The sequence below is a fragment of the Oncorhynchus tshawytscha genome, linkage group LG01 (assembly GCF_018296145.1).
Source record: "Oncorhynchus tshawytscha isolate Ot180627B linkage group LG01, Otsh_v2.0, whole genome shotgun sequence".
Lineage (NCBI taxonomy): Eukaryota > Metazoa > Chordata > Actinopteri > Salmoniformes > Salmonidae > Oncorhynchus > Oncorhynchus tshawytscha.
In genome coordinates this window covers 44,193,722-44,220,357 of record NC_056429.1, presented here as the reverse complement: position 1 = coordinate 44,220,357, position 26,636 = coordinate 44,193,722, and the positions used below count along the sequence as shown (strand labels likewise).

Sequence of the window (26,636 nt, the reverse complement as noted above, 5' to 3'; positions counted from 1 at the left end):
TTTTGAAGGAGTTCCCACATATGCTGAGCACTTTTTGACTGCTTTTCCTTCACTCTGCCTTCCAACTCATCCCAAACCATCTCAATTGGGTTGAGGTCAGGTGATTGTGGAGGCCATCTGATGCAGCACTCCATCACTCTCCTTATTGACCAAATAGCCCTTACACAGCCTGGAGATGTGTTGGGTCATTGTGTGTGTGTGTGTGTATGTGTATGGTCTCATGCACACATGCAGACACACTTATAGGAATAAATGCATGCACACATACACAGTAATAGAAGGAGAAAGAGAGTGTTGACAATGTCTCCCCGAAAGGTAGGGGTTAAGTCCGACTCCCTCGCTCTTATGTTGCAGAGGGAAGGAGGGTGACATTTAATTCTGGCAGATAGAGAGGGGACGGGTGTACAATGCGTTCGGAAAGTATTCAGACCCCTTGACTTTCAGTTGTACAACTGAATGCATTCAACTGAAATGTGTCTTCCGCATTTAACCCAACTCCTCTGAATCAGAGAGGTGCGGGGTCTGCCTTAAGTTTCATCCATGTCATCGGCGCCCTGGGAACAGTGGGTTAACTGCCTAGCTCAGGGGCAGAATGACAAGAGTTTTACCTTGTCAGCTCGGAATATCACATTTGCATACGTATTCAGACCCTTTACTCAGTACTTTGTTGAAGCACCTTTGGCAGCGATTACAGCCTTGAGTCTTCTTTGGTATGACGCTACAAGCTTGGCACACCTGTATTTGGGGAGTTTCTCCCCTTCTTCTCTGCAGATTCTCTCAAGCTCTGTCAGGTTGGATGGGGAACGTCGCTGCACAAATATTTTCAGGTCTCTCCAGAGATGTTAGATCGGGTTCAAGTCCGGGCTCTGGCTGGGTCACTTAAGGACATTCAGAGACTTGTCCCGAAGCCACTCCTGTGTTGTCTTGGCTGTGTGCTTAAGGTAGTTGTCCTGTTGGAAACTTCCCCACAGCATGATGCTGCCACCGCCATGCTTCACCGTAGGGATGGTGCCAGGTTTCCTCCATACGTGACGCTTGGCATTCAGGCCAAAGAGTCCTATCTTGGTTTCATCAGACCAGAGAATTTTTGACAAACTCCAAGTGGGCTGTCATGTGCCTTTTTTACTGAGGAGTGGCTTCCGTTTGATCACTCTACCATAAAGGCCTGATTGGTGGAGTGCTGCAGAGATGGTTGTCCTTCTGCAAGGTTCTTCCATCTCCACAGAGAAACTATTTTGCTCTGTCAGAGTGAAGATCTGGTTCTTGTTCACTTCCCTGACCAAGGCCCTTCTCCCCCAATTACTCAGTATGGCCGTGTGGCCAGCTCTAGGAAGAGTCTTGGTGGTTCCAAACGTCTTTCATTTGAGAATGATGGAGACAACTGTGTTCTTGGTCATTCAATGCTGCAGAGTTCTACAGACAATTCATTTGACCTCATGGCTTGGTTTTTGCTCTGACATGCACTGTCAACTGTGGGACCTTTATATAGACAGGTGTGTGCCTTTTTCCAAATCATGTCCAAACAATTGAATTTCCCACAGGTGGACTAAAAATCAAGTTGTAGAAACATCTCAAGGATGATCAATGGAAACAGAATGCACCTGAGCTCAATGAGTGATGAAGGGAAAATATATTTAATCAATTTTAGAATGAGGCTTTAATGTAACAAAAGTGGAAAAAGTCAAGGGGTCTGAATCCTTTCCAAATGCACTGTGTGTGTGTTTGGCAGATTGCGTGTGTGGTAGAGCAAAAGGATGTGTGTGTATGTGTGGTAGAGCAAAAGGATGTGTGTGTGAATGGGGGGGAGGAGGAGAGGAGCACTGACTGACCGTTTGAAAAGAAGTGTCCTAATCTGTCATTCTGCTTCACTATTGGAAGGTGACTGTCGTTGTGATTCTCTTTCTCTCTGTCTCTTTCTCTCTCCTCTCTAGATAAGTTATTTGGGAAGCGGCTGCTGCAGGCTGGGCGGCACATAATGTCTCATAAGTCCTGGATGAAGACCGTGCCCACTGAGAACTGTGACATCCTCATGACTTTCTCAGGTGTCTCTTTGTTTTTGTTTACCTACATGTTTGCATGGCCATCCAGGACTTTGAAAAGCAGAAGTACGCACAAGTAATTTTTCATGTTGGTCTCTGTGGCCTGACTTTATGAATGGTGATAATGTAATAGAAACATTAGCCATCCCAGTACATAGATATGCTGTGCTACTCTTCTCAGTCATTACTGGAACATAATGCTCATTAGACAACGCGCATTAGACAACATGGGTTATTTACTATTTTGAGATAATGATGCTACCTCTGAGTTGAATTAAAAACAGTGTTTCTGTGTTGGTTTATGTGGAACAATTTCACAGTAAAACTGTTAATATCTTGAAGGTTGGAATTTTCATTTAAACCGTTATTATGATGTAACCAAATAATTGTATTTTTTAAAACATGCATGTACTGTATGTGTTTCATCTCCATTCTATTTCTTCCCTGTGACAGACCAGACAGATGACCACACGTTGCTATGGCTACTGAACCACCTGCGTCTGGGCATTCCGGAACTCAACATCCAGATCCGACATCACAAACGCACGCGTGTCCATGCCTTCTTCGTCACAGCAACCTATGAGAAGTAAGAACCCGGGGGGGGCGGCATGGCCAGCTAATGTACAGTATTGACAATGACATTGTGTGCTGCAGTATGAATTAATTGTCATTATTATTGTTAGCATCTAAATGGGTCCGGGGATAGAGGGTAGTTACCGAGGCTTTAGTAAACTTGTTTGAATTAGTGTCTTGACTGATCACAAATAGAACATTTCCTACATCAGCAGAAGGTTAGTTAGTGTATTAGCAATACTAGTGTGACCTCCCGTTGCTGTATGTGAGTGTATTACAACCACTGCTAAGAGATCTGGACCTAGGATTGCACAATTTTGGTAACTATCCCCAAATTCCCTGGGTTTCCAGAAATCCTGGTTGGAGGATTCCCAGATTACCTCCTTCATTTCTCATTATTCCGGGAATGTTCCAACCAGGATTTCTGGAAAACCAGGGAATTTGGGGAAAGTTACAAGAATTTCATTGTAGAATGTTAGAAGGACTTACATTCTACAATAGCTTCAACTATTTCTAAACACTGTACTGTACATGATGCTATTATGCTGTATCTTACCTCTCTGGGTAAATACCAGGGGATTTAGAGATGACTCTGGGTAAATACTCAACAACCAAAGTAAGAGTGCAGCGGGCATTAGCCACACTACCCCACAATGCAGTTCACTCTGTGTTAGATGATGTCTGCTGTGCTGACTGACTGCTGTGCTGACTGATCTGTCTTGAAGGGCTCTTGACTATCCTATCCCGAGAGTTTTAAGGGTGGCTTTCACCTCTTAACAAGTGAACGGAGTAGAGAGAAAGAGGGAGAGCTTTCTGTAAGTGTGTCAGTGTGCGTTACTGAAGAAATGCTCAAGGCAGATGGCTGTACCAGCATGTGTGCGCACACAATCTCACATACACACAGTCACACATACTTGCACGCTCGTTCTCAGGTGTATTGGATGACCTAAATTAACGTGATAGAAAAGCTAATGTATGTAATCTCATTTACTGCTGCTGAAACGATTCAAACTTGTGTTGAACCATGAAAGTGATATGGAAATGCTAATAATCGTGAGATAGAAGGTTAAAAGAAAATGATACACGTTCACTTTATTTATTGCACCTTTATTTAACCAGGTTGGCCAGTTGAGAACAAGTTCTCATTTACAACTGCGACCTGGCCAAGATAAAGCAAAGCAGTGCGACATAACCAACAACACAGAGTTACACATGGGACAAACAAATGTACAGTCAAAAACAAAATAGAAAAATCTATGTACAGTGTGTGCAAATGTCGTAAGGTTAGGGAGGTAAGGCCATAAATATGCCATAGTAGTGAAATAATTACAATTTAGCATTAACACTGGAGTGCAGATGATGATGTGCAATTAGAGATACTGGGGTGCAAAAAAGCAACAAAAAAATAACGATATGGGGATGAGGTAGTTAGGTGTGCTATTTACCTATGGGCTGTGTACAGGTACAGTGATTGGTAAGCTGCTCTGACAGCTGGCTTAAAGTTAGTAAGGGAGATCTAAGTCTCCAGCTTCAGTGATTTTTGCAATTCGTTCCAGTCATTGGCAGCAGAGAACTAGAAGGAAAGGCGGACAAAGGAGGTGTTGGCTTTGGGGATGATCAGTGAAATATACCTGCTGGAGCACGTGCTATGGGTGGGTGTTGTTATGGAGACCAGTGAGCTGAGATAAGGCAGGGCTTTACCTAGCAAAGACTTATAGATGACCTGGAGCCAGTGGGTTTGCCGACGAATATGTAGCGAGGGCCAGCCAACGAGAGCATACAGGTCGCAGTGGTGGGTAGTATATGGGGCTTCAGTGACAAAACAGATGGCACTGTGATAGACTACATCCAATTTGCTGAGTAGAGTGTTGGAGGCTATTTTGTATGACATCGCCGAAGTCAAGGATCGGTAGGATAGTCAGTTTTACGAGGGTATGTTTGGCAACATGAGTGAAGTAGGCTTTGTTTGCGAAATAGGAAGCCGATTCTAGATTTAATTTTGGATTGGAGATGCTTAATGTGAGTCTGGAAGGAGAGTTTACAGTCTAACCAGACACCTAGATATTTGTAATTGTCCACTTATTCTAAGTCAGAACCGTCCAGAGTAGTGATGCTAGACGGGCGGGCAGGTGTGGGCAGCAATCGGTTGAAGAGCATGCATTTAGTTTTACTAGCATTTAAGAGCAGTTGGAGGCCACGGAAGGACTGTTGTATGTCATTGAAGCTCGTTTGGAGGTTTGTTAACACAGTGTCCAAGGAAGGGCCAGATGTATACAGAATGGTGTCGTCTGAGTAGAGGTGGATCAGAGAATCACCAGCAGCAAGAGCGATATCATTGATATATACAGAGAAAAGAGTCGGCCCGAGAACCCTGTGGCACCCCATAGAGACTGTCAGAGGTCCAGACAACAGGCCCTCCGATTTGACACACTGAACTCTATCTGAGAAGTAGTTGGTGAACCAGGCGAGGCAGTCATTTGAGAAGCCAAGGCTTTTGAGTCTGCCGATAAGAATGCGGCGATTGACAGAGTCGAAAGACTTGGCCAGGTCGATGAAGACGGCTGCACAATACTGTCTTTTATCTATGGCGATTATAATATCGTTTAGGACCTTGAGCGTGGCTGAGGAGCACCCATGACCAGCTCTGAAACCAGATTGCAGAGTGGAGAAGGTACGGTGGGATTCGAAATGGTCAGTGATCTGTTAACTTGGCTTTCGAAGACTTTAGAAAGGCAGAGCAGGATGGATATAGGCCTGTAACCGTTTCGGTCTAGAGTGTCTGACCCCGGCAACTTTCCAATCTTTAGGGATCTCAGACGATACAAAAGAGAGATTGAACAAGCTGGTAATAGGGGTTGCAACAATTTTGGTGGATAATTTTAGGAGAGAGGGTCCAAATGATCTAGCCCAGCTGATTTGTAGGGATGCAGATTTTGCAGCTCTTTCAGAACATCAGCTATCTGGATTTGGGTGAAGAAGAAGCGGGGAGGGGGCTTGGGCAAGTTGCTGCGGGAGGTGCAGAGCTGTTGGCCGGGGTAGGGGTAGCCAGGTGGAAAGCATGGCCAGCCATAGAAAAATGCTTATTGAAATTCTTGCTTATCGTACTTATCTTCTAGCAGATGGCAACATTCATCAATTCATTCACTCTTCTTTAGGTCTGAGTTCGCTGTTTTTTCCCGCAAGCAGGGCAGAATTTTTCATTACTGGTGATATATTATTTTCTAAATTAGCACAGAGCAAGCTGCATAGAGTACAACTGGCTAGGCTAGCCCTCTCAGCAGTATTAGACTGGGTTATTTATCCCAGGTTAGCAGTGGCCAATGACAACGGGACACTAAACGCAGGTAATGACTTCTTGAATTGAAAGGAAAATAAGTCTAGAAACTTTTAATCCAATAGAAGCTTGGGTGCTTGGACGTGTTCAGTCACGACCCCTCGTAAAGAGTGTTTGCAGTAGCAGGATACCTCTCTCTAAAACATACTGGCTTCATCTGGATAAGAAATTGTGGATTTGAGTAAATGCAGTCTGTGTTACCCTATAAATAGATATAATCCTTCTTAGATCGTTGATCGGTTTCAGTCATTGTTGAGTTCAGTACTATGGACTATATTGTAAAGCAGTTTCATTCACGACCCGAGAGGGCCATAACAGTGTGATAGATGTGTGCTGGTAAATGGCAGCTAATAGGAGTGTGGCCTCACTCAGGTGTGTGTGTGTGTAGCTGTGTGAGTTGGGCTTATCATTCTGCAGAGAGAACAGAGCACAACTGCATAGAGTCTGCCTCTAGAGAGAGGAGGATAGGAATGGAGGAGGAGAGGCGAAGTAGAACCTAGAATAGATACTGTTGTCATTCGAGAATTCTGTCATTCAGAGTTTACTCAGGCTTTCCTTTGCTGCTCTGTTTAGTGTTATTTGGTCCCTTCATGTGCATCTATCATGGGGTGTGTCATATGGAATTCTTATCAGATGTGTGGCATGTCAGGACAGGTCTTATTCACATTAGACCATGTATTCCAATCTTTGTGTGTATGTTCTTGTTTTTATTGTGTGTTTTGTGTGTGTGTGTGTGTGTGTGTGTGTGTGTGTGTGTGTGTGTGTGTGTGTGTGTGTGTGTGTGTGTGTGTGTGTGTGTGTGTGTGTGCGTGTCCTAACACCTGTCTGTTTGCTTGTCTGTCACTCTGTGCCACTCTGTTGGTTTGTGAGTGTGCGTTTCTCCATCCCAACTCTGCTCCAGCCTTGTGGGCCTGTGGAAGCTTGTGTGTGTTTCCCTAACTCTCTCCCTCTTACTCTCTCTCTCTCTCCCTGTCTCTCAGTCTGTTGCGTGGGGCAGAGGAGATGGGTCTGAGGAAATCTGTGAAGCCAGAGTTTGGGGGAGGAACACGCAGCTTCTCCTGTGAAGAAGACTACATCTATGAGAACATTGAGAGTGAACTATGCTTCTTCACATCACATCACAGGTCACACACACACACACACACACACACACACACACACACACACACACACACGTGTGTGTGATAAATAACCTTGTCTGAGAACCTGAAGATTTGATTCTGTCTGACCAGTCGGTCCCTATCTCTCCTCAGGAGAGGCAAAGCATCATCAAGTACTGGCTCGACAATCTACGTGCCAAGAATGGAGAGGTGCTTCACAACATACAGTTCCTGGAGGGACAGCCAATCAGTGAGCAGCATCTGTTGTTTGTTTTGCCTTTGTTAGTCACTGTGAAGTAAATCATGTTGTGTAACTTGTTTATACCCAGCACTGTGTTAATCCCAATACCATACTGTAAACGGGTGTGTGTGTGTGCGTGCTCCTGAATGCTTCTATGTGTACCACTTTGTACTCTGTGTGTTAGAAAATAAGAATTCATGTTTGTATGCGTGTTCCACCAGTCCCAGAGCTAAGTGTGCGGGGCGTGATCCAGAAGGTGTTTCCGCTCCATGAGCAGAGGGTCCTCAGTCAGCTGATGAAGTCCTGGGTGCAGGCCGTGTGTGAAAAACAGCCACTAGGTCAGTACCAGTGGAGGCTGCTGAGGGGAGGACGGCTCATAAAAAAGGCTGGAATGGAGTGAATGGAATGGCATTAAACACATGGAAACCATGTGTTTGATGCATTTGATACCATTCTACTTTTTCTGCTCCAGCCATTACCACAAGCCCGTTCTCTCCAGTTAACACTCTCTCACACACACAGAACTGTTTGTGTACTTTTCCTCCGTCTTGGTAGACGAGTGTTTGCTGGAAGTGAATTGTTAGTGCAGTCAGGCTGTGCTGGGTGAATCTTTCATGATGTACAGTTGAAGTCGGAAGTTTACATACACTTAGGTTGGAGACATTAACTTGTTTTTCAACCACTCCACAATTTTTTTGTTAATAAACTATAGTCTCGGCAAGTCGGTTAGGACACCTACTTTGTGCATGACACAAGTAATTTTTCCAACAATTGTTTACAGACAGATTATTTCACTTATAATTCACTGTATCACAATTCCAGTGGGTCAGATGTTTACATACACTAAGTTGACTGTGTCTTTATTAAATTCCAGAAAATGATGTCATGGCTTTAGAGTCAATTGGAGGTGTACCTGTGGATGTATTTCAAGGACTACCTTCAACCTCAGTACCTCTTTGCTTGACATCATGGGAAAATCTAAAGAAATCAGCCAAGACCTCAGAAAAATAATTGTAGACCTCCACAAGTCTGGTTCATCCTTGGGAGCAATTTCCAAACAACTTAAGGTACCACGTTCATTTGTACAAACAATAGTAAGCAACTGTTAACACCATGGGACCACGCAGCCGTCATACTGCTCAGGAAGAAGACACGTTCTGTCTCCTAGAGATGAACGTACTTTGGTGCGAAAAGTGCAAATCAATCCCAGAACAACAGCAAAGGACCTTGTGAAGATGCTGGAGGAAACAGGTACAAAATTATCTATATTCACAGTAAAACGAGTCCTATATCGACATAACCTGAAAGGCCACTCAGCAAGGAAGAAGCCACTGCTCCAAAACCGCCATAAAAAAAGCCAGACTACAGTTTGCAACTGCACATGGGGACAAAGATCGTACTTTTTGGAGAAATGTCCTCTGGTCTGATGAAACAAAAATAGAACTGTTTGGCCATAATGACCATCATTATGTTTGGAGGTTAAAGGGGGAGGCTTGCAAGCCGAAGAACATGATCCAACCGTGAAGCACGGGGGTGGCAGCATCATGTTGTGGGGGTGCTTTGCTGCACCAGGGACTGGTGCCCTTCACAAAATAGAGGAAGGATAAGTATGTGGATATATTGAAGCAACATCTCAAGACATCAGTCAGGAAGTTAAAGCTTGGTCACAAATGGGTCTTCCAAATGGGCAATGACCCCAAGCATACTTCCAAAGTTGTGGCAAAATGGCTTAAGGACAACAAAGTCAAGGTATTGGAGTGGCCATCACAAAGCCCGACCTCAATCCTATAGAAAATTTGTGGGCAGAACTGAAAAAGCATGTGCGAGCAAGGAGGTCTACAAACCTTACTCAGTTACACCAGCTCTGTCAGGAATGGGCCAAAAATCACCCAACTGATTGTAGGAAGCTTGTGGAAGGCTACCTGAAACGTTTGACCCAAGTTAAAAATTTTAAAGGCAGTGTTACCAAATACTAATTGACTGTATGTAAACTTCTGACCCACTGGGAATGTGATGAAAGAAATAAAAGCTGATAAATCATTCGCTCAACTATTATTCTGACATTTCACATTCTTAAAATAAAGTGGTGATCCTAACTGACCGAAGACAGGGAATTTTTACTTTGATTAAATGTCAGGAATTGTGAAAATGTTTTGAGTTTTTAAATGTATTTGGCTAAGGTGTATGTAAACATCTGACTTCAACTGTATATGTGGTTCATGTGACCTTAAGTTTAAGGTCAACCGAGGCCAAAACTGACCAGAAAAAGTATCTTCACTTCAATTGTATGTTGAATTGAATTATAAATGTTTCATTGCCAACTGTCTCTCTCCCTTGGTCCCTCTGTGGTGTATCTAGATGATATTCATGATTACTTTGGGGTGAAGATAGCCATGTACTTTGCCTGGCTGGGATTCTACACCACATCTATGCTGTATCCAGCTGTCATAGGCTTTGTGCTCTGGATTCTGACGGAGTCTGATCAGGTGACGTTCACACTGGGCCTTATCAAGTGCCTTTTCTAGCATCCTGTCCACGGGGTGTACTTGTATATCAAGCTGCCTCACTACAGAAACCGGAGATACATTGCCTTCAGAAAGTATCCACACCCCTTGACTTTTTTCCACATTTTGTTGTGTTGCAGCCTGATTTAAAATGGATTTACACAATACGATTTTCCAATGCCTTTTAAAGAAGGGGACTTATTAATAGATGGGTATAAAAAAAACAGCAGACATTGAATATCCCTTTCAGCATGGTAAAGTTATTAATTACAATTAGGAAGGTGTATCAATACAGAGACAACAAGGATACAGGCATCTTTCCTAACTCCGTTGCCGGAGAGGAGGCCAGTGGCGTTCACCAAGAGGCCAATGGTGACTTTAAAATAGTTACAGAGTTTAATGGCTGTGACGGGAGAAAACTGAGGATGAATCAACAACATTGTAGTTACTCCACAATACCAACCTAATTGACAGAAATAAAAGAAGGAAGCCTGTACAGAATAAAAAAATAATCCAAAACATGCATCCTGTTTGCAACAAGGCACTAACGTAATAATGCAAAAAAAAATTGTAAAGCAAATTACATTTTTGTCCTTAATACAAAGTGTTATGTTTGGGGCAGATACAACACATTACTGAATACCATTCTCCCATATTTTCAAGCGTGGTTGTATCATGTTATGGATATTGTTGTAATCATTAAGGACTGGGGAGTTTTTAGTATAAAAAAAACAAATGGAATGAAGCTAAGGCAAAATCCCAGAGGAAAACCTGGTTCATTCTGCTTTCCACCAGGCTCTGGGAGATTAATTCACATTTCAGCAGGAAAATAAACTAAAACAGATGGCCAAATCGACACTGAAATTGCTTACCAACAAGACAGTAAATGTTCTGACTTAAACCTACTTGAAAATCTATGACAAAACCTGAAAATGGTGGTCTAGCAATGATCAACAAACAATTTGACAGAGCTTGAATAATTTTGAAAATAACAATTGGCAAATGTTGCACAATCCAGGTGTGGAAAACTCTTCAAGACTCACCCAGAAAGACTCATAGCTGTAATCACTGCCAAAGGTGCTTCTACAAAGTATTGAGGTGTGAATACATACCGTATGTAAATGAGATATTGCTGTATTTATTTTTCAATAAATGTGCACACAAAAAATATAACGTTTTCAGCAGGGGTTGGAACAAAAATAATTTTTCAATTGTTTCGATCTGAACAGAACCATTATTTTGGGGGGTTTGTTCCACTGTTCCGAGAGGCAAAATAAAGTCCTGAACCGGTTCGACCCCAAAAAAGTACAATTTTATATTGTTCCTTTCTGTTCCTTTTTTAACCTGTGAAATCAACAGGTTTTTACATTTAGCTCATTAAATTACTTCAATCCGTGCGGAGAGCGCAGGCAAGCTAGTTGTTTACATTCGTGGTGGACAGACAAGTGTAGCCTATGCTGCAATATGCAACTTAAATTTTGTGGGTGGGGAGAGAGTAAAAGAGGATTGAGGAGGAGGCTTGAATCGCTGGGCATGTTGTTATGACATGCATTATATGAATTATACCTAGAAGGAGTGGCTTCTATGGAGGAACCTTGAAATGTCCTTTGAGCTAGCTAGCTTACAAGCTTGAGCTAGCTAGCTTGTGTGTGCAAAGCAGCACAATATTAAAAACACGTCTTACCTGTTTTTAGTTAGACAGGCCTTAATAAATACAATGTGATAAATAGACCTATAGTATCCTAGCATTGAAAAAGTTTATCAATTCTTCTCTACTAATTAAAAATCTCTCTCCTTATCTTCTGAATCAAGCTTGTAACATCAGTACAGTAGCCTATGCTTCGGGAGGGGGAGGTAGCCTAAACACGCACAGGCAAAGATTTTCAGCTTGCAGGCAGACACTTATCAAGGCACAAGGCAAGACCCAGATGCAGACACAGGAGGCAGATGGTTCGAGTCTTAACATGTTTATTAATCCAAAGGGGTAGGCAAGAGAATGGTCGTGGACAGGCAAATGGTCAAAACCAGATCAGAGTCCAGGAGGTACAGAGTGGCAGATAGGCTCGTGGTCAAGGCAGGCAGAATGGTCAGGCAGGCAGGTACAGAGTTCAGAAACAGTCAAGGGTCAAAACCGGGAGGACTAGAAAAAGGAGAATGCAAAAAGCAGGAGAACGGCAAAACCGCTGGTTGACTTGGAAACATACAAGACAAACTGGCACAGAGAGACAGGAAACACAGGGATAGATACACTGGGGAAAATCGGCGACACCTGGAGGGGGTGGAGACAATCACAAGGACAGGTGAAACAGATCAGGGCGTGACACACTGGTATATGTTTCTGAGTGACAGAGTGAGGGCTTTGCATGGGTGCTTTGTTGTATTTTGTTGTGGGACTAGAAAAAAATGTCTGAAACGTAAAACAATGTTATTAACCAGTTCCCATGCTTTAAAAGTAACGGTTCTGTTCCCGGAACAGTATGGATTACTTTCGTTTCAGGTTACGTTTCTGTTACTGAGAAATTGCGTTATTTTACGGTTTTCTGTTCTGTTTCCTGAACCGGTTCCAACCCCTGGTTTTCACTTTGTCATTATGGGGTATTGCGTGTATAATCCATTTTCAATTCAGGCTGTAACACAACAAAATGTGGTAGTCTAGGGGCATAAATAATTTCTGAAGGCACTATAAGATTCTGCCCCTATGGGCAATTCTGGCTCAGACAAGCCTTACTTGTCCAAGGCTTACTTACCACTTACTTTTCAAGTGCACTGTCTGGACACAGATGTTAATTGTGATACACTCATCTGCTCTCTAACAGACTTATGCCGTTTTCTAGATGAGATATCGAACTGTTGACACTTGAAAATGTAGAAAGTATTTCGAAGTAACCTCAGATATGATGATCCCATTTCTTTCTAAGATGTTTTCCTTTTCCTCCAGTCCTCCTTTAGTTTTTACACAGGTGTTATAGAGGTTACATGTTTCCTATTTAAATATTCACCTGTGTATTCTCTGTGTGTTCTCTCAGACAAGTCGTGATATCTGCTGTGTAGTGTTTGCTCTGTTCAACGTGGTGTGGGCCACGCTGTTCCTGGAGAGGTGGAAGAGGAGGGGGGCGGAGCTAGCCTATAAGTGGGGTACGCTGGATACCCCTAACGAGTCCCTAGAGGAACCACGGACACAGTTTATGGTGAGGAGGACATGAGAACATTTCAAATCAAATAACATTTTATTTTTCACATGTGCCGAATACAACAGGTGTAGACCGTACAGTGAAATGCTTACTTATAAGCCCTTAACCAACAATGCTTTAAGAAGATTTAAGAAAACTAAGTGTTAAGTAAGAAATAGAAAATAAAAGTAACAAATAATTCAATGGCAGCAGTCAAATAACAATAGCGAGGCTATATACAGGGGGTACCGGTATAGAGTCAATGTGCGGGGGCACCGGTTAGTCGAGGTAATTGAGGTAATATGTACATGTAGGTAGAGTTAGTGACGAATCATAGACAATAACAGAGAGGAGTAGCAGCATAAAAGAGGGGTCTGGGTAGGCCTTTGATTAGTTATTCAGGAGTCTTATGGCTGTTGAGAAGCCTTTTGGACCTAGACTTGGCGCTCCGGTACCGCTTGCCGTGCGGTAGCAGAGAGAACAGTCTATGACTAGGGTGGCTGGAGTCTTTGACAATTTTTAGGGCCTTCCTTTGACTCCACCTGGTATAGAGGTCCTGGATGGCAGGAAGCTTGGCCCCAGTGGTGTACTGGGCCATATGCACTACCCTTTGTAGTGCCTTGCATTTGGAGGCCGAGCAGTTGACATACCAGGCAGTGATGCAACCAGTCAGGATGCTCTCGATGGTGCAGCTGTAGAACCTTTTGAGGATCTGAGGACCCATGCCAAGTCTTTTCAGTCTCCTGAAGGGGAATAGGTTTTGTCGTGCCCTCTTCATGACTGTCTTGGTGTGTTTGGACCATGTTAGTTTGCTGGTGATGTGGACTCCAAGGAACTTGAAGCTCTTAACCTGCTCCACTACAGCCCCGTCAATAAGGATGGGGGCCTGCTTGGTCCTCCTTTTCCTGAAGTCAACAATTATCTTCTTTGTCTTGATCATGTTGAGGGAGGGGTTGTTTGTCCTGGCACCACACGGCGAGGTCTCTGACCCCCTCCCTATAGGCTGTCTCGTCATTGTCAGTGATCAGGCCTACCACTGTTGTCATCGGCAAACTTAATGATGGTGTTGGAGTCGTGCCTGGCCGTGCAGTCATGAGTGAACAGGGAGCACAGGAGGGTACTGAGCATGCACCCTTGTGGGGCCTCCGTATTGAGGATCAGCGTGGCGGATGGGTTGTTACCTACCCTTGCAACCTGGTGGCGGCCCGTCAGGAAGTCCAGGATCCAGTTGCAGAGGGAGGTGTTTAGTCCCAGGGTCCTTAGCTTAGTGATGAGCTTTGAGGGCACTATGTTGTTGAACGCTGAGCTGTAGTCAATGAATAGCATTCTCACATAGGTGTTCCTCTTCTCCAGGTGGGAAAGGGCAGTGTGGAGTGTGATAGAAATTGCATCATCTGTGGATATGTTAGGGCAGTATGCAAATTGGAGTGGGTGTAGGGTTTTTGTGATAATGTTGTTGATGTGAGCCATGACCAGCCTTATAAAGCACTTCATGGCTTCAGACGTGAGTGCTACGTGTTGGTAGTCATTTAGGCAGGTTACCTTAGTGTTCTTGGGCACAGGGACTATGGTGGTCTGTTTGAAACATGTTGGTATTACATACTCAGACAGGGAGAGGATGAAAATGTCAGTGAAGACACTTGCCAGTTGGTCAGCGCATGCTTGGAGTACACGTCCTGGTTATCCTTGTAAATGTTGACCTGTTTAAAGGTCTTACTCACATCGGCTGCAAAGAGCCTGATCTCACAGTCGTCCGGAACAGCTGATGCTCTCATGCATGTTTCAGTGCTACTTGACTCGAAGCGAGCATAGAAGTAATTTAGCTCGCCTGATAGGCTCGTGTCACTGGGCAGCTCTCTGCTGTGCTTCTCTTTGTAGTTTTTAATAGTTTGCAAGCCCTGCCACATCCGACGAGCGTTGGAGCCGGTGTAGTACGATTCGATCTTAGTCTTGTATAGCAGGATTACTTATAAGCTTCCGGGTTATAAGCTTTAGGGGCTTCCGATTGGCGCAGCAGTCAGGTTCAAATCCAGGCTGCATCATATCTGGCCTTGGTTGGGAATCCCATAGAGCGGCGCACAGCGTCGTCCGGGTTTGGCCGGTGTGGGCCGTCATTATAAATGAGAATTTGTTCTTAACTGACTTGCCTAGTTAAATAAAGGTTAAATATATATATTTTTTAAAATAGTTCCGCTACTTGAAAGTGGCAGCTCTACCCTTTCTTGCTTTTCTCTTCCCTCTCAGTTTCCCTCCACCTTTCTCCTCCTACCCTTTATCCTCTCTCTCACCCTTTCCCTCTTGCCCCATCCCCTCCATCTCCCCTCTCTCCCTCCATCTCCTCTCTCGCCCCCTCCCCCCTGCAGGGCGTAAAGCGGTGCAGTCCCATAACAGGCTGTGAGGAGTTATACTACTCTCCGTGGAGGAGGAGGATGTTCAGGTGGCTGGTCAGCCTGCCCATCTGTATCCTTTGTCTCTGCTTTGTCTTCCTGGCCATGCTCATCTGCTTCGAGCTACAGGTATGTCAGTACTGCTCCTTCTGGCTGCTGCTGCTCTACCTACATAACTGCCTTCCTAGTGTCTAGGGAGCTTCCCCAAAATTCACAGGTTTTCCAGAAAACCTGGTTGGAGAATTGTGGATTTTGTGCTTATTCCTTCGTCATTCCTGGAAAGTTTCCAACTGGGATTTCTGGAAAACCTGGGAATTTTGAGAAAGTTAATGGAATTTAACAACCCTACAAAAGAAAATTTCCTTCAACCGTAGAAAGGATTTGAAAGGAAATATACCTGTGGAATTGATTGTAACGGGTCGCTGCCGTGAAATGTCAACACCCATGCGTTGTGCCAATAGAGTTAGCCCGCTTGGTGGGAATTGTAACGTGGCTCATATTAGCGAGGATTGCAACAATATTAGGCAGCTGTTGTTGTCTCACAGGAGTTTGTGATGGGGATCAAGGAGGTACCTCGCTTGGCCAGGTTCATCCCTAAGATCATGCTGGCCATCACTGTGACCGCCTGTGACGAGGTGTACCGGAAGATAGCCTGCTGGCTCAACGACATGGGTGAGAACACGTAGGCAAATACACACACACACACACACACACACACACACACACACACACACACACACACACACACACACACACACACACACACACACACACACACACACATGAACACATGAACACATGGCTGTGTTAGGGCTATTTTACCAAGAAGGAGAGTGATGGAGTCCTGCATCAGATGACCTGGCCTCCACAATCCCCCGACCTCAACCAAATTGTGATGGTTTGGGATGAGTCGGACCGCAGAATGAAGGAAAGGCAGCCAACAAGTGCTCAGCATATGTGGGAATTCCTTAAAGACTGTTGGAAAAGCATAACAGGTGAAGCTGGTTGAGAGAATGCCACCAAGACTGTGCAAAGCTGTCATCAAGGCAAAGGGTGGCTACTTTGAATAATCTCAAAAATATATCAAATATATTTTTATTTTGACACTTTTTTTGGTTACTACATGATTCCATATGTGTTATTTCATAGTTTTGATGTCTTCACTATTATTCTACAATGTAGAAAATTGTGAAAATAAAGACAAACCCATGAATGAGTAGGTGTTCTAAAACTTTTGACCGGTAGTGCGTTTTTCAGGACCCTGTCTTTCAAAGATAATTTGTAAAAATAGAAATAACTTCACAGATCCTCATTGTAAAGGGTTTAAACACTGTTTCCCATGCTTGTTCAATTAAACACAAACAATTAATGAACGTGCACCTGTGGAATGGTCGTTAAGACACTAACAACTTAGACGGTAAGCAATTAAGGTCACAGTTATGAAAACTTCGGACACTAGAGGCCTTTCTACTGACTCACCAAAAGAAAGAGGCCCAGGGTCCCTGCTCATCTGCGTCAAAGTGCCTTAGGTATGCTGCAAGGAGGCATGAGGACTGCAGATGTGGCCAGGGCAATAAATAGCAATGTCCGTACTGTGAGACGCCTAAGACAATGCTACAAGGAGACAGGACGGACAGCTGATCGTCCTCGCAGTGGCAGACCATGTGTAACAACACCTGCACAGGATTGGTACATCTGAACATCACACCTGCGGGACATGTACAGGATGGCAACAACAACTGCCCGAGTTACACCATGAATGCACAATCCCTCCATCAGTACTCAGACTGTCCGCAATAGGCTGAGAGAGGCTGGACTGAGGGCTTGTAGGCCTGTTGTAAGGCAGGTACTCACCAGACATCACCGGCAACAACGTCGCCTATTGGCACAAACTTTCGCTGCACCAGACTGGAATGGCAAAAAGTGCTCCTTAATGACGATTTGCGGTTTTGTCTCATCGGGGGTAATCGTCAGATTCACGTTTATCGTCGAAGGAATGAGCGTTACACCGAGGTCTGTACTCTGGAGCGGGATCAATTTGGAGGTGGAGGGTCCATCATGGTCTGGGGCGGTGTGTCACAGCATCATTGGACTGAGCTTGTTGTCATTGCAGGCAATCTCAACGCTGTGCGTTACAGGGAAGACAACCTCCTCCCTCATGTGGTACCCTTCCTGCAAGCTCATCCTGACATGACCCTCCGGCATGACAATGCCACCAGCCATACGGCTCGTTCTGTGCGGGATTTCCTGCAAGACAGTGTTCTGCCAGTACTTAATGCAGCTGGTGGCCACACCAGATACTGACTGTTACTTTTGAATCCCCCCCCTTTGTTCATAGACACATTATTCCACTTCTGTTAGTAACAAGTCTGTGGAACTTGTTCAGTTTGTCTCAGTTGTTGAATCTTATGTTCATACAAATATTTACACATTTTAAGTTTTGCTGAAAATAAACGCAGTTGACAGTGAGAGGATGATTTATTTTTTTGCTGAGTTGATATATACACTGCTCAAAAAAATAAAGGGAACACTAAAATAACACATCCTAGATCTGAATGAATGAAATATTCTTATTAAATACTTTTTTCTTTACATAGTTGAATGTGCTGACAACAAAATCACACAAAAATGATCAATGGAAATCAAATGTATCAACCCATGGAGGTCTGGATTTGGAATCACACTCAAAATTAAAGTGGAAAACCACACTACAGGCTGATCCAACTTTGATGTAATGTCCTGAAAACAAGTCAAAATGAGGCTCAGTAGTGTGTGTGGCCTCCACGTGCCTGTATGACCTCCCTACAACGCCTGGGCATACTCCTGATGAGGTGGCGGATGGTCTCCTGAGGGATCTCCTCACAGACCTGGACTAAAGCATCCGCCAACTCCTGGACAGTCTGTGGTGCAACGTGGCGTTGGTGGATGGAGCGAGACATGATGTCCCACATGTGCTCAATTGGATTCAGGTCTGGGGAACGGGCGGGCCAGTCCATAGCATCAATGCCTTCCTCTTGCAGGAACTGCTGAAACACTCCAGCCACATGAGGTCTAGCATTGTCTTGCATTAGGAGGAACCCAGGGCCAACCACACCAGCATATGGTCTCACAAGGGGTCTGAGGATCTCATCTCGGTACCTAATGGCAGTCATGCTACCTCTGGCGAACACATATAGGGCTGTGCGGCCCCCCCAAAGAAATGCCACCCCACACCATGACTGACCCACCGCCAAACCGGTCATGCTGGAGGATGTTGCAGGCAGCAGAACGTTCTCCACGGCGTCTCCAGACTCTGTCACATGTGCTCAGTGTGAACCTGCTTTCATCTGTGAAGAGCACAGGGCGCCAGTGGCGAATTTGCCAATCTTGGTGTTCTCTGGCAAATGCCAAACGTCCTGCACGGTGTTGGGCTGTAAGCACAACCCCCACATGTAGACGTCGGACCCTGACGTCGGGCCCCGGGCCCTCGGGAACTGAAGTGGTCTGTGGTCACCACCTGCAGAACCACTCCTTTATTGGGGGTGTCTTGCTAATTGCCTATAATTTCCACCTGTCTATTCCATTTGCACAACAGCATGTGAAATGTATTGTCAATCAGTGTTGCTTCCAAAGTGGACAGTTTGATTTCAAAGAAGTGTGATTGACTTGGAGATACATTGTGTTGTTTAAGTGTTCCCTTTATCTTTTTGAGCAGTGTATTTTCTTTTTATTCAGGTGATGATGATTATTTCTGTGAATGCTGACATTTATATTTCTTCCCCCACAGAAAACTACAGACTCCAGAGTGCCTATGAGAAAAATCTCATCATCAAAATGGTTCTTGTGAGTGGTGTCATCTTCTTCCTTATTACATGGAAATTGGACTCACTTTTCACATGAGAAATGATTGAAATACAGAATCCACACTTATACTTTCTCTCGAAAGTTTTTCAACTCGCATGTTTTGTTTCTTTATTTGCAGTTTCAGTTTGTAAATTCGTATCTCAGTCTTTTCTACATTGGATTCTACCTCAGAGACATGGAGCGTCTGAAAGAGGTAAAAGCCACTGAAATCCCACCATGTTTCCTCTCCTTCCAAAAGTTACCCAAACCATTTTCACCTCCCTGGTCTTCCTTCCTTAATCCTTCTACCTTCTTCACATGTTGCTCTCTCTCCATTCTGCCTATTTCTCCATCTGTCTCTGTGTGGTGTGGGTCTTTGGTGCTGGTCTTGTCGTGTGGTCCTCGATGTTACTGGTGTTCTCACTGGGCCAGAGTCTTCTCAGGCAGCTGAAGGACAATGTGCTGCCATATCTCTTTCCCAAGATCCAGCTGATGGTCTTCACCATCTGGGTCATCAGGGCCTCTTTTAGGTCCAAAGTACGACTTTGCCCACCACCGTGGGGTCAGGGGTTAGTCATCTCGACATTACCTGCCCAGCACCCCACATTTTTTATTGGCCTAATCATAGAATTACATATAGAATCCCTATTTAATTCAATATTATCTCTGTGGGCCTAGGTGTGAAGATGTGTCTTCAACTTTTAAAATGTATTTATTGTGGCATAAATGCAACCCATTATGATGTTTTCATATGATTGTCAATCACTCACTTCAAAGGGCTCCTTTACTAGGCTACCCGCGCATGTTCATCCACTCGCAACATATTTCCAGCCTCCAAACAGTGGTGAATGGAAAGAGACACCTGTTACACAAAACACCAAAAAGTGTAATGCCGATTGACATTAGGCCAGATTATACGTGGCCACTAATGTGATCGGCTCGTGTTTTGCCAGGACGCCGTACCGAAGCACTTTACTTTCACCCGCGCTTATTTGTTTAGAGTTGTAGTCTGTACGTTTGTTGTGCTTGTCGTTTGTAGCCTCCTTATGCATCGTTGGCATTGCATAGAACGCGTTTATATGTTTAGGTGAATCTCTCGTGGAAAGATTATGCGTGTAAATCGAGAGAATCTGTCGGGACTGAATGGGATGCGTAATATAAGAGTAGCAGTAGTCCCAGGGTTTTTCGATAAATCACGATTTCGCAGTTAGTATGTTTCGAAATTCGGAGGAGGAGGGACATTTGGCCCGTAACTTGCCGAGAGAGGGTGGAGCTCATCGTTCTAGCATTTCTTGATCCCTTAACCTCTTGATTCTAGCCATCCGGGATCGTGAATACAGCCTCAAGCTCATTACCATAACGCAACGTTAACTATTCATGAAAATCGCAAATGAAATGAAATAAATATGCTAGCTCTCAAGCTTAGCCTTTTGTTAACAACACTGTCATCTCAGATTTTCAAAATATGCTTTTCAACCATAGCAAAACAAGCATTTGTGTAAGATTATTGATAGCTAGCGTAGCATTTAGCGTAGCATTCAGCATGCAACATTTTCACAAAAACAAGAAAAGCATTCAAATAAAATAATTTACCTTTGAAGAACTTCAGATGTTTTCAATGAGAAGACTCTGTTAGATAGCAAATGTTCAGTTTTTCCAAAAAGATGATTTGTTTAGGACAAATCGCTCCGTTTTGTTCATCACGTTTAGCTAAGAAAAAAACCTGTATCCAGGAGTGCAATTATCCCCGCAGCTCATTAGCATAACACAACGTTAACTATTCATGAAAATCGCAAATGAAATGAAATAAATATGCTAGCTCTCAAGCTTAGCCTTTTGTTAACAACACTGTCATCTCAGATTTTCAAAATATGCTTTTCAACCATAGCAAAACGAGCATTTGTGTAACAGTATTGATAGCTAGCGTAGCATTTAGCGTTAGCATTGAGCAGGCAACATTTTCACAAAAACTAGAAAAGCATTCAAATAAAATAATTTACCTTTGAAGAACTTCGGATGTTTTCAATGAGGAGACTCTCAGTTAGATAGCAAATGTTCAGTTGTCCAAAAATATTATTTGTGTAGGAGAAATCGCTCCGTTTTGTACATCACGTTTGGCTACCAAAAAAAAAACGAGAATTCAGTCATCAAAACGCCAAACTTTTTTCCAAATGAACTCCATAATATCGACTGAAACATGGTAAACGTTGTTTAGAATCAATCCTCAAGGTGTTTCCTCTCCCCTCAATCACATGGATCAATGCGTGCAGCTTGGAGATTACGCACCAATTTAGACAAAGGACACCGGGCGGACCCCTGATAAATGTAGTCTCTTATGGCCAATCTTCCAATGATATGCCTACAAATGCGTCACAATGCTGTAGACAACTTGGGGAAACGACAGAAAGGGCAGGCTCATTCCTGGCACACTCACAGCCATATAAGGAGACAATGGAAAACAGAGCCTCAAAAATTCTGCTCATTTCCTGTTTGAAGTTTCATCTTGGTTTCGCCTGTAGCATGAGTTCTGTGGCACTCACATAATATCTTTAATAATAATAATATCTTTGCAGTTTTGGAAACGTCAGAGTGTTTTCTTTCCAAAGCTGTCAATTATATGCATAGACGAGCATCTTTTCGTGACAAAATATTGCGCTTAAAACGGGCACGTTTTTTTATCCATAAATTAAAAGAGCGCCCCCTATATCCAAGAAGTTAACATGTATGTACCCAGAACTTAATGCTATGTTGATTTACAGAACATAACACACAAAACCAATGCTTCCCACAGTTGTTTTTTGTTCTATTGTGTAATTGTGTATATGATGTAAATTTTGAAGCATTTGACATGTCTGTTAAGCAGTGTTATGTTATGGGTTTTATAGCGTCTGACTACCTGTGGATTTGGACATTTGACCTATAAGGTTTGTGTCGTGAAAGTCATGTGCCTGGCACATCACTCTGTACTCTTTTCCGTCTGTCTTTCAGCCACTCTGTTATTACTGTCTTTGGGTGTTTCCTGTATATTCCCAGTGTTTTATTTCTGTAAGCTAAAAATGTCTGGGATATCTTTTCATACTGCACTTTCTGTTCGTGTTAAGGAACATTATAAGCACTGAATGGGCCTTTGTGTAAACTGATGGACTGACTATGGGCTGTCTGTAAATGTGCTATCTGTGGTTTGTGCGTTGACTTGGTCATGGTTTGCAGTGAAAGGAAACTGTGTCTGTGTCCTGGGTATTACCTCTGGGCACAATGCCCTGTAGTTATTCCTGCAGTAGTAGTTTTACATGTCATGGTTTTGATGTCGCACATTTGACTAGGCTGCATACAGAGTAGTGTGTGTATCTACTGTATTTGAATGGGCGTGAACTGCTTGCGGTTTATATAGAGGATTGTTTTCAGTCCATCATATATAGTACCGAGTGAATATTATACACTGAGTATACCAAACATTAGGAACACCTTCCTAATATTGAGTTTTGCCCTCAGGACCGTCTCAATTCGTCAGGGCATGGACTCCACAAGGTGTTGAAAGCGTTCCACAGGGATTCTGGCCCTTGTTAACTCCCATGCTTCCCACAGTTGTTTCAAGTTGGTTGGATGTCATTTGGGTGGTGGACCATTCTTGATACACACAGGAAACTGTTGAGCATGAAAAACCCAGCAGCGGTGCAGTTCTTGACACAAACCGGTGCGCTTCGCACCTACTACCATATCCCATTGAAAGGCACTTAAATATTTTGCCCATTACCCCCCTCTGAATGGCACACACACAATCCATGTCTAAATTGTTTCCTCCCCTTCATCTACACTTATTGAAGTGGATTTACAAGTGACATCAATAAGAGATCATAGCTTTCACCTGGATTCACCTGGTCAGTCTATGTCATGGACTGGTGTTCTTAATGTTTTGTATACGCAGTGTATTTTTGCAAAGGAATTCTATTTTTTACCATTTTATTTGTTTAGTGTGGTGCCTACTTATGGGAAACTCCACCCATGGTATTCAAACCCAGTGACCGATCATGACAACTCTGACCTTTAAGCCTTGATCCTGTCAGATGCTGGCCACCCTTCTGATCACCCGGCAGTTTGTCCAGAACGTGAAAGAGGTGCTGCAGCCTTACCTGTACGAGCGCCACAAGCTGGGCAAGCTCACCCTGCACGGCGTCTGGGACCTGCTCCTCTCAGCCCTGCTCAAGTACTGCCGGCTGGCCGCAGGAAAGGCCCAGGCTTCACCCACCGACCAGGCCGTACCGAGCCACGGCCTGAGGGGAACCAGAGCCGGGGTGGGACAGCCTGGCCGCGGGTAATGCTGACACAACGGCTTATATTCATTCATGAATAAGTTAAATTAGAGCTTTTTTTAGGGCATGTTTCTTTGACTATAGACAAGCCTATGTTTTGAATTGTTTGAGGATGTGTGATCTATTGACATTTACATACTTTAGTCTAATCAACACTATTGTAAGTGGAAGCCTAACCTTTCTGCTGTTCTATAGGGAGAAGAAGTGTCTGAACGGGGGATGTGGGGTGCCTGACGAGGAGGAGAGGGAGGAGGGAGACAGCGGGAGGTTCAGTGAGGGAGAGAACGAGGAGTTGACAGACTGTGGCCTGAAGCTGAGGAAGGTTAGCTTCATAGAGAAGGTGGACAGGAAGTCGTCTGGAGGGGGCTGCGTCCCTACAATAGAGGATAGTTTCTTGGAGGATGGCAGCCCCACCATGGTGGAGAAGGGGATGGACCCGGCCTCGGTGTTCGAGACGTATGATGATGCCGATGACAATGAGATGAAGGACACAGGTGGTTTGGCCAATGAAAGTGTGGCAGCTGCCCCACTGCCTTCTGGGCCGGAGAGCACGGTGAGGGTGCGTCATCACAGAAGGCAGAGGAGTTTGGAGAGACTAGACTCTGAGACCAAGAGGGAGTCGTGGATCGACCCTCCAGAGGAGCAAGAGAGTACGATTCTGGCACAGGCTGAGATTGAGAGCTGCATGCAGACTTATGAGGTAGGACAACACACACACACACAAACACACATACATGGATACAGTTGAAGTTGGAAGTTTACATACACCTTAGCCAAATACATTTAAACTAAGTTCTTCACAATTCCTGACATTTAATCCTAGTAAAAATTCCCTGCTGGTGAATTTTGGCCCATGCCTTCTGACAGAGCTGGTGTAACTGAGTCAGGTTTGTAGGCCTCCTTGCTCGCACACGCCTTTTCAGTTCTGCCCACAAATGTTCTATAAAATTGAGGTCAGCGGTTTGTGATGGCCACTCCAATACCCTGACTTTGTTGTCCTTAAGCCATTTTGCCACAACTTTGGAAGTATGCTTGAGGTCATTGTGCATTTGGAAGACCCATTTGAGACCAAGCTTTAACTTCCTGACTGATGTCTTGCGATGTTGCTTCAATATATCCACATAATTTCTCCTCCCTCAAGATGCCGTCTATTTTGTGAAGTGCACCAGTCCCTCCTGCAGCAAAGCACCCCCACAACATGATGCTCTCCATAATAATCTCATGTAGGCTATCCTACCCGCACTGTATCTAAGAGCTGTTGGCTAGAGCACAAGTGCCAATACCAGAGTGGGCACATGCTATATAGTGCAACATTTTTATGAGAAAAACATCAGTAGAGTTGAAAATGCAATGGAAACCCATTTGACTTCAAAGGGTATTTTAAGTGCACTACATCATCACGCAAAGCCTTTTTTTGATAGAAACACATATTTGATTGAAACATATCTGGTGGGAAAATGGATATTATTTCATGCAAATTTTAGAATATGCACATGAAAATCTATCACCAATTAGATGGAAATCTAGCTACTAATGGTGAAAACTTGGAGAAATGTTGGTTAAGTGGGTTAAAATCTTCCTATAAGTCAGAGGGTGCACAGGGGGGCGTGTCAAAATGCTGTATGTCAGCACTTGAGCAAGTCTTTATTCATATAAAAATAAGATTTATTGAATTCTCCATGTGGTCTATATTAAAAGGCACTTAATTTAATATAACTGGCTGATATTTTTTTTCTTCATATTTTACCCCTTTTTTTCTCCCCAATTTCATGGTTTCCAATTGGTAGTTAGTCTTGTCTCATCGCTGCAACTCCCGTACGGACTCGGGAGAGGCAAAAGTCGAGAGCAGTGATTTAAGTCCCCCGAAAACAAAACACAACCCAACCAAGCCGCACTGCTTCTTGACACAATGCCCGCTTAACCTGGAAGCCAGCCACACCAATGTGTCGGAGGATTCACCGTACACCTGGCGACCGTGTCAGCGTGCCATCTTTGGCCCACCACAGGACTCGCTAGAGCACGATGGGACAAGGACATCCCTGTCGGCCAAACCCTCCCCTAACCTGGATGACGCTGGGCCAAGCATGCACCGCCCCATGGGTCTCACAGTTGCGGCCGGCTGCGACAGAGCCTGGACTCGAACCAGGATCTCTAGTGGCACAGCTAGCACTGCGATGCAGTGCCTTAAATCACTGCGCTACTTGGGAGGCCCCTAATATAACTGGCTTTTAAAATGCAATATATTGGTGCACAATTTCATATTAAAATATCAAAGAGACACAAAAGGCACTCTTCGTGGAACAACCCTACAGTGCAGATACAGTATGTATTACCACCAAGAAATGTAAATACATGGTGTCTGTGTCTTGCACTGAGAATCAGTAAGATATTTACTTTAGGTCTTTTGACGTCACTGTGCGAGGCAAAGTTAGCCATGACTAGCTAACTTCCCATACATGTACAACTACATTTACACAACTTCTGTTCTGTACTGAAACAATAAAGATATTAAACACTGTGATAATCATCTATCCATGTCACAGTGGTAACAGTGTCTGTTGTGTATTTTGTCCCTTCCAGGACACCTTCCAGGACTACCAGGAGATGTTTGTCCAGTTTGGCTATGTGGTTCTCTTCTCCTCAGCCTTCCCCTTGGCGGCCATGTGTGCTCTCATTAACAACATCATAGAGATCCGCAGCGACGCCTTAAAGCTCTGTACCGGCCTGCAGAGGCCCTTTGGTCAGAGGGTGGAGAGCATCGGACAGTGGCAGGTAGAACAGTCTGTTCAAGCTCAGTACTTAATATAATGTCAAATTGAAAGCACTTACAAAAAAAAGTAGAAATGATACTTAGGGACAATGGCAGGTAGGACTGAAGTACAGGTAGGACTGAGGGACACTGGCAGGTAGGACTGAGGGACAGGATGGATAGGACTGAGGGACAGGATGGATAGGACTGAGGGACACTGGCAGGTAGGACTGAGGGACACTGGCAGGTAGGACTGAGGGACACTGGCAGGTAGGACTGAGGGACACTGGCAGGACTGAGGACTGAGGGACACTGGCAGGTAGGACTGAGGGACACTGGACTGAGGACACTAGGACTGAGGGACACTGGCAGGACTGAGGGACACTGGCAGGTAGGACTGAGGGACA

The 26,636-nt window shown here is 44.2% G+C and overlaps 1 protein-coding gene across 1 annotated transcript in view; it reads left to right on the top strand.

The window, feature by feature from the left end:
• Nucleotides 1–26,636, top strand: part of LOC112251047 (anoctamin-8-like) — a 58,849-nt gene that overhangs the window by 25,115 nt on the left and 7,098 nt on the right. Inside the window, 14 exon segments of the mRNA XM_042321745.1 lie at nucleotides 1,932–2,042; nucleotides 2,493–2,625; nucleotides 6,927–7,070; nucleotides 7,205–7,296; nucleotides 7,509–7,625; nucleotides 9,646–9,773; nucleotides 12,818–12,979; nucleotides 15,325–15,477; nucleotides 15,894–16,020; nucleotides 19,115–19,170; nucleotides 19,310–19,384; nucleotides 23,235–23,482; nucleotides 23,676–24,180; nucleotides 26,061–26,252. Coding sequence (XP_042177679.1) covers nucleotides 1,932–2,042; nucleotides 2,493–2,625; nucleotides 6,927–7,070; nucleotides 7,205–7,296; nucleotides 7,509–7,625; nucleotides 9,646–9,773; nucleotides 12,818–12,979; nucleotides 15,325–15,477; nucleotides 15,894–16,020; nucleotides 19,115–19,170; nucleotides 19,310–19,384; nucleotides 23,235–23,482; nucleotides 23,676–24,180; nucleotides 26,061–26,252 — 2,243 coding nt within the window.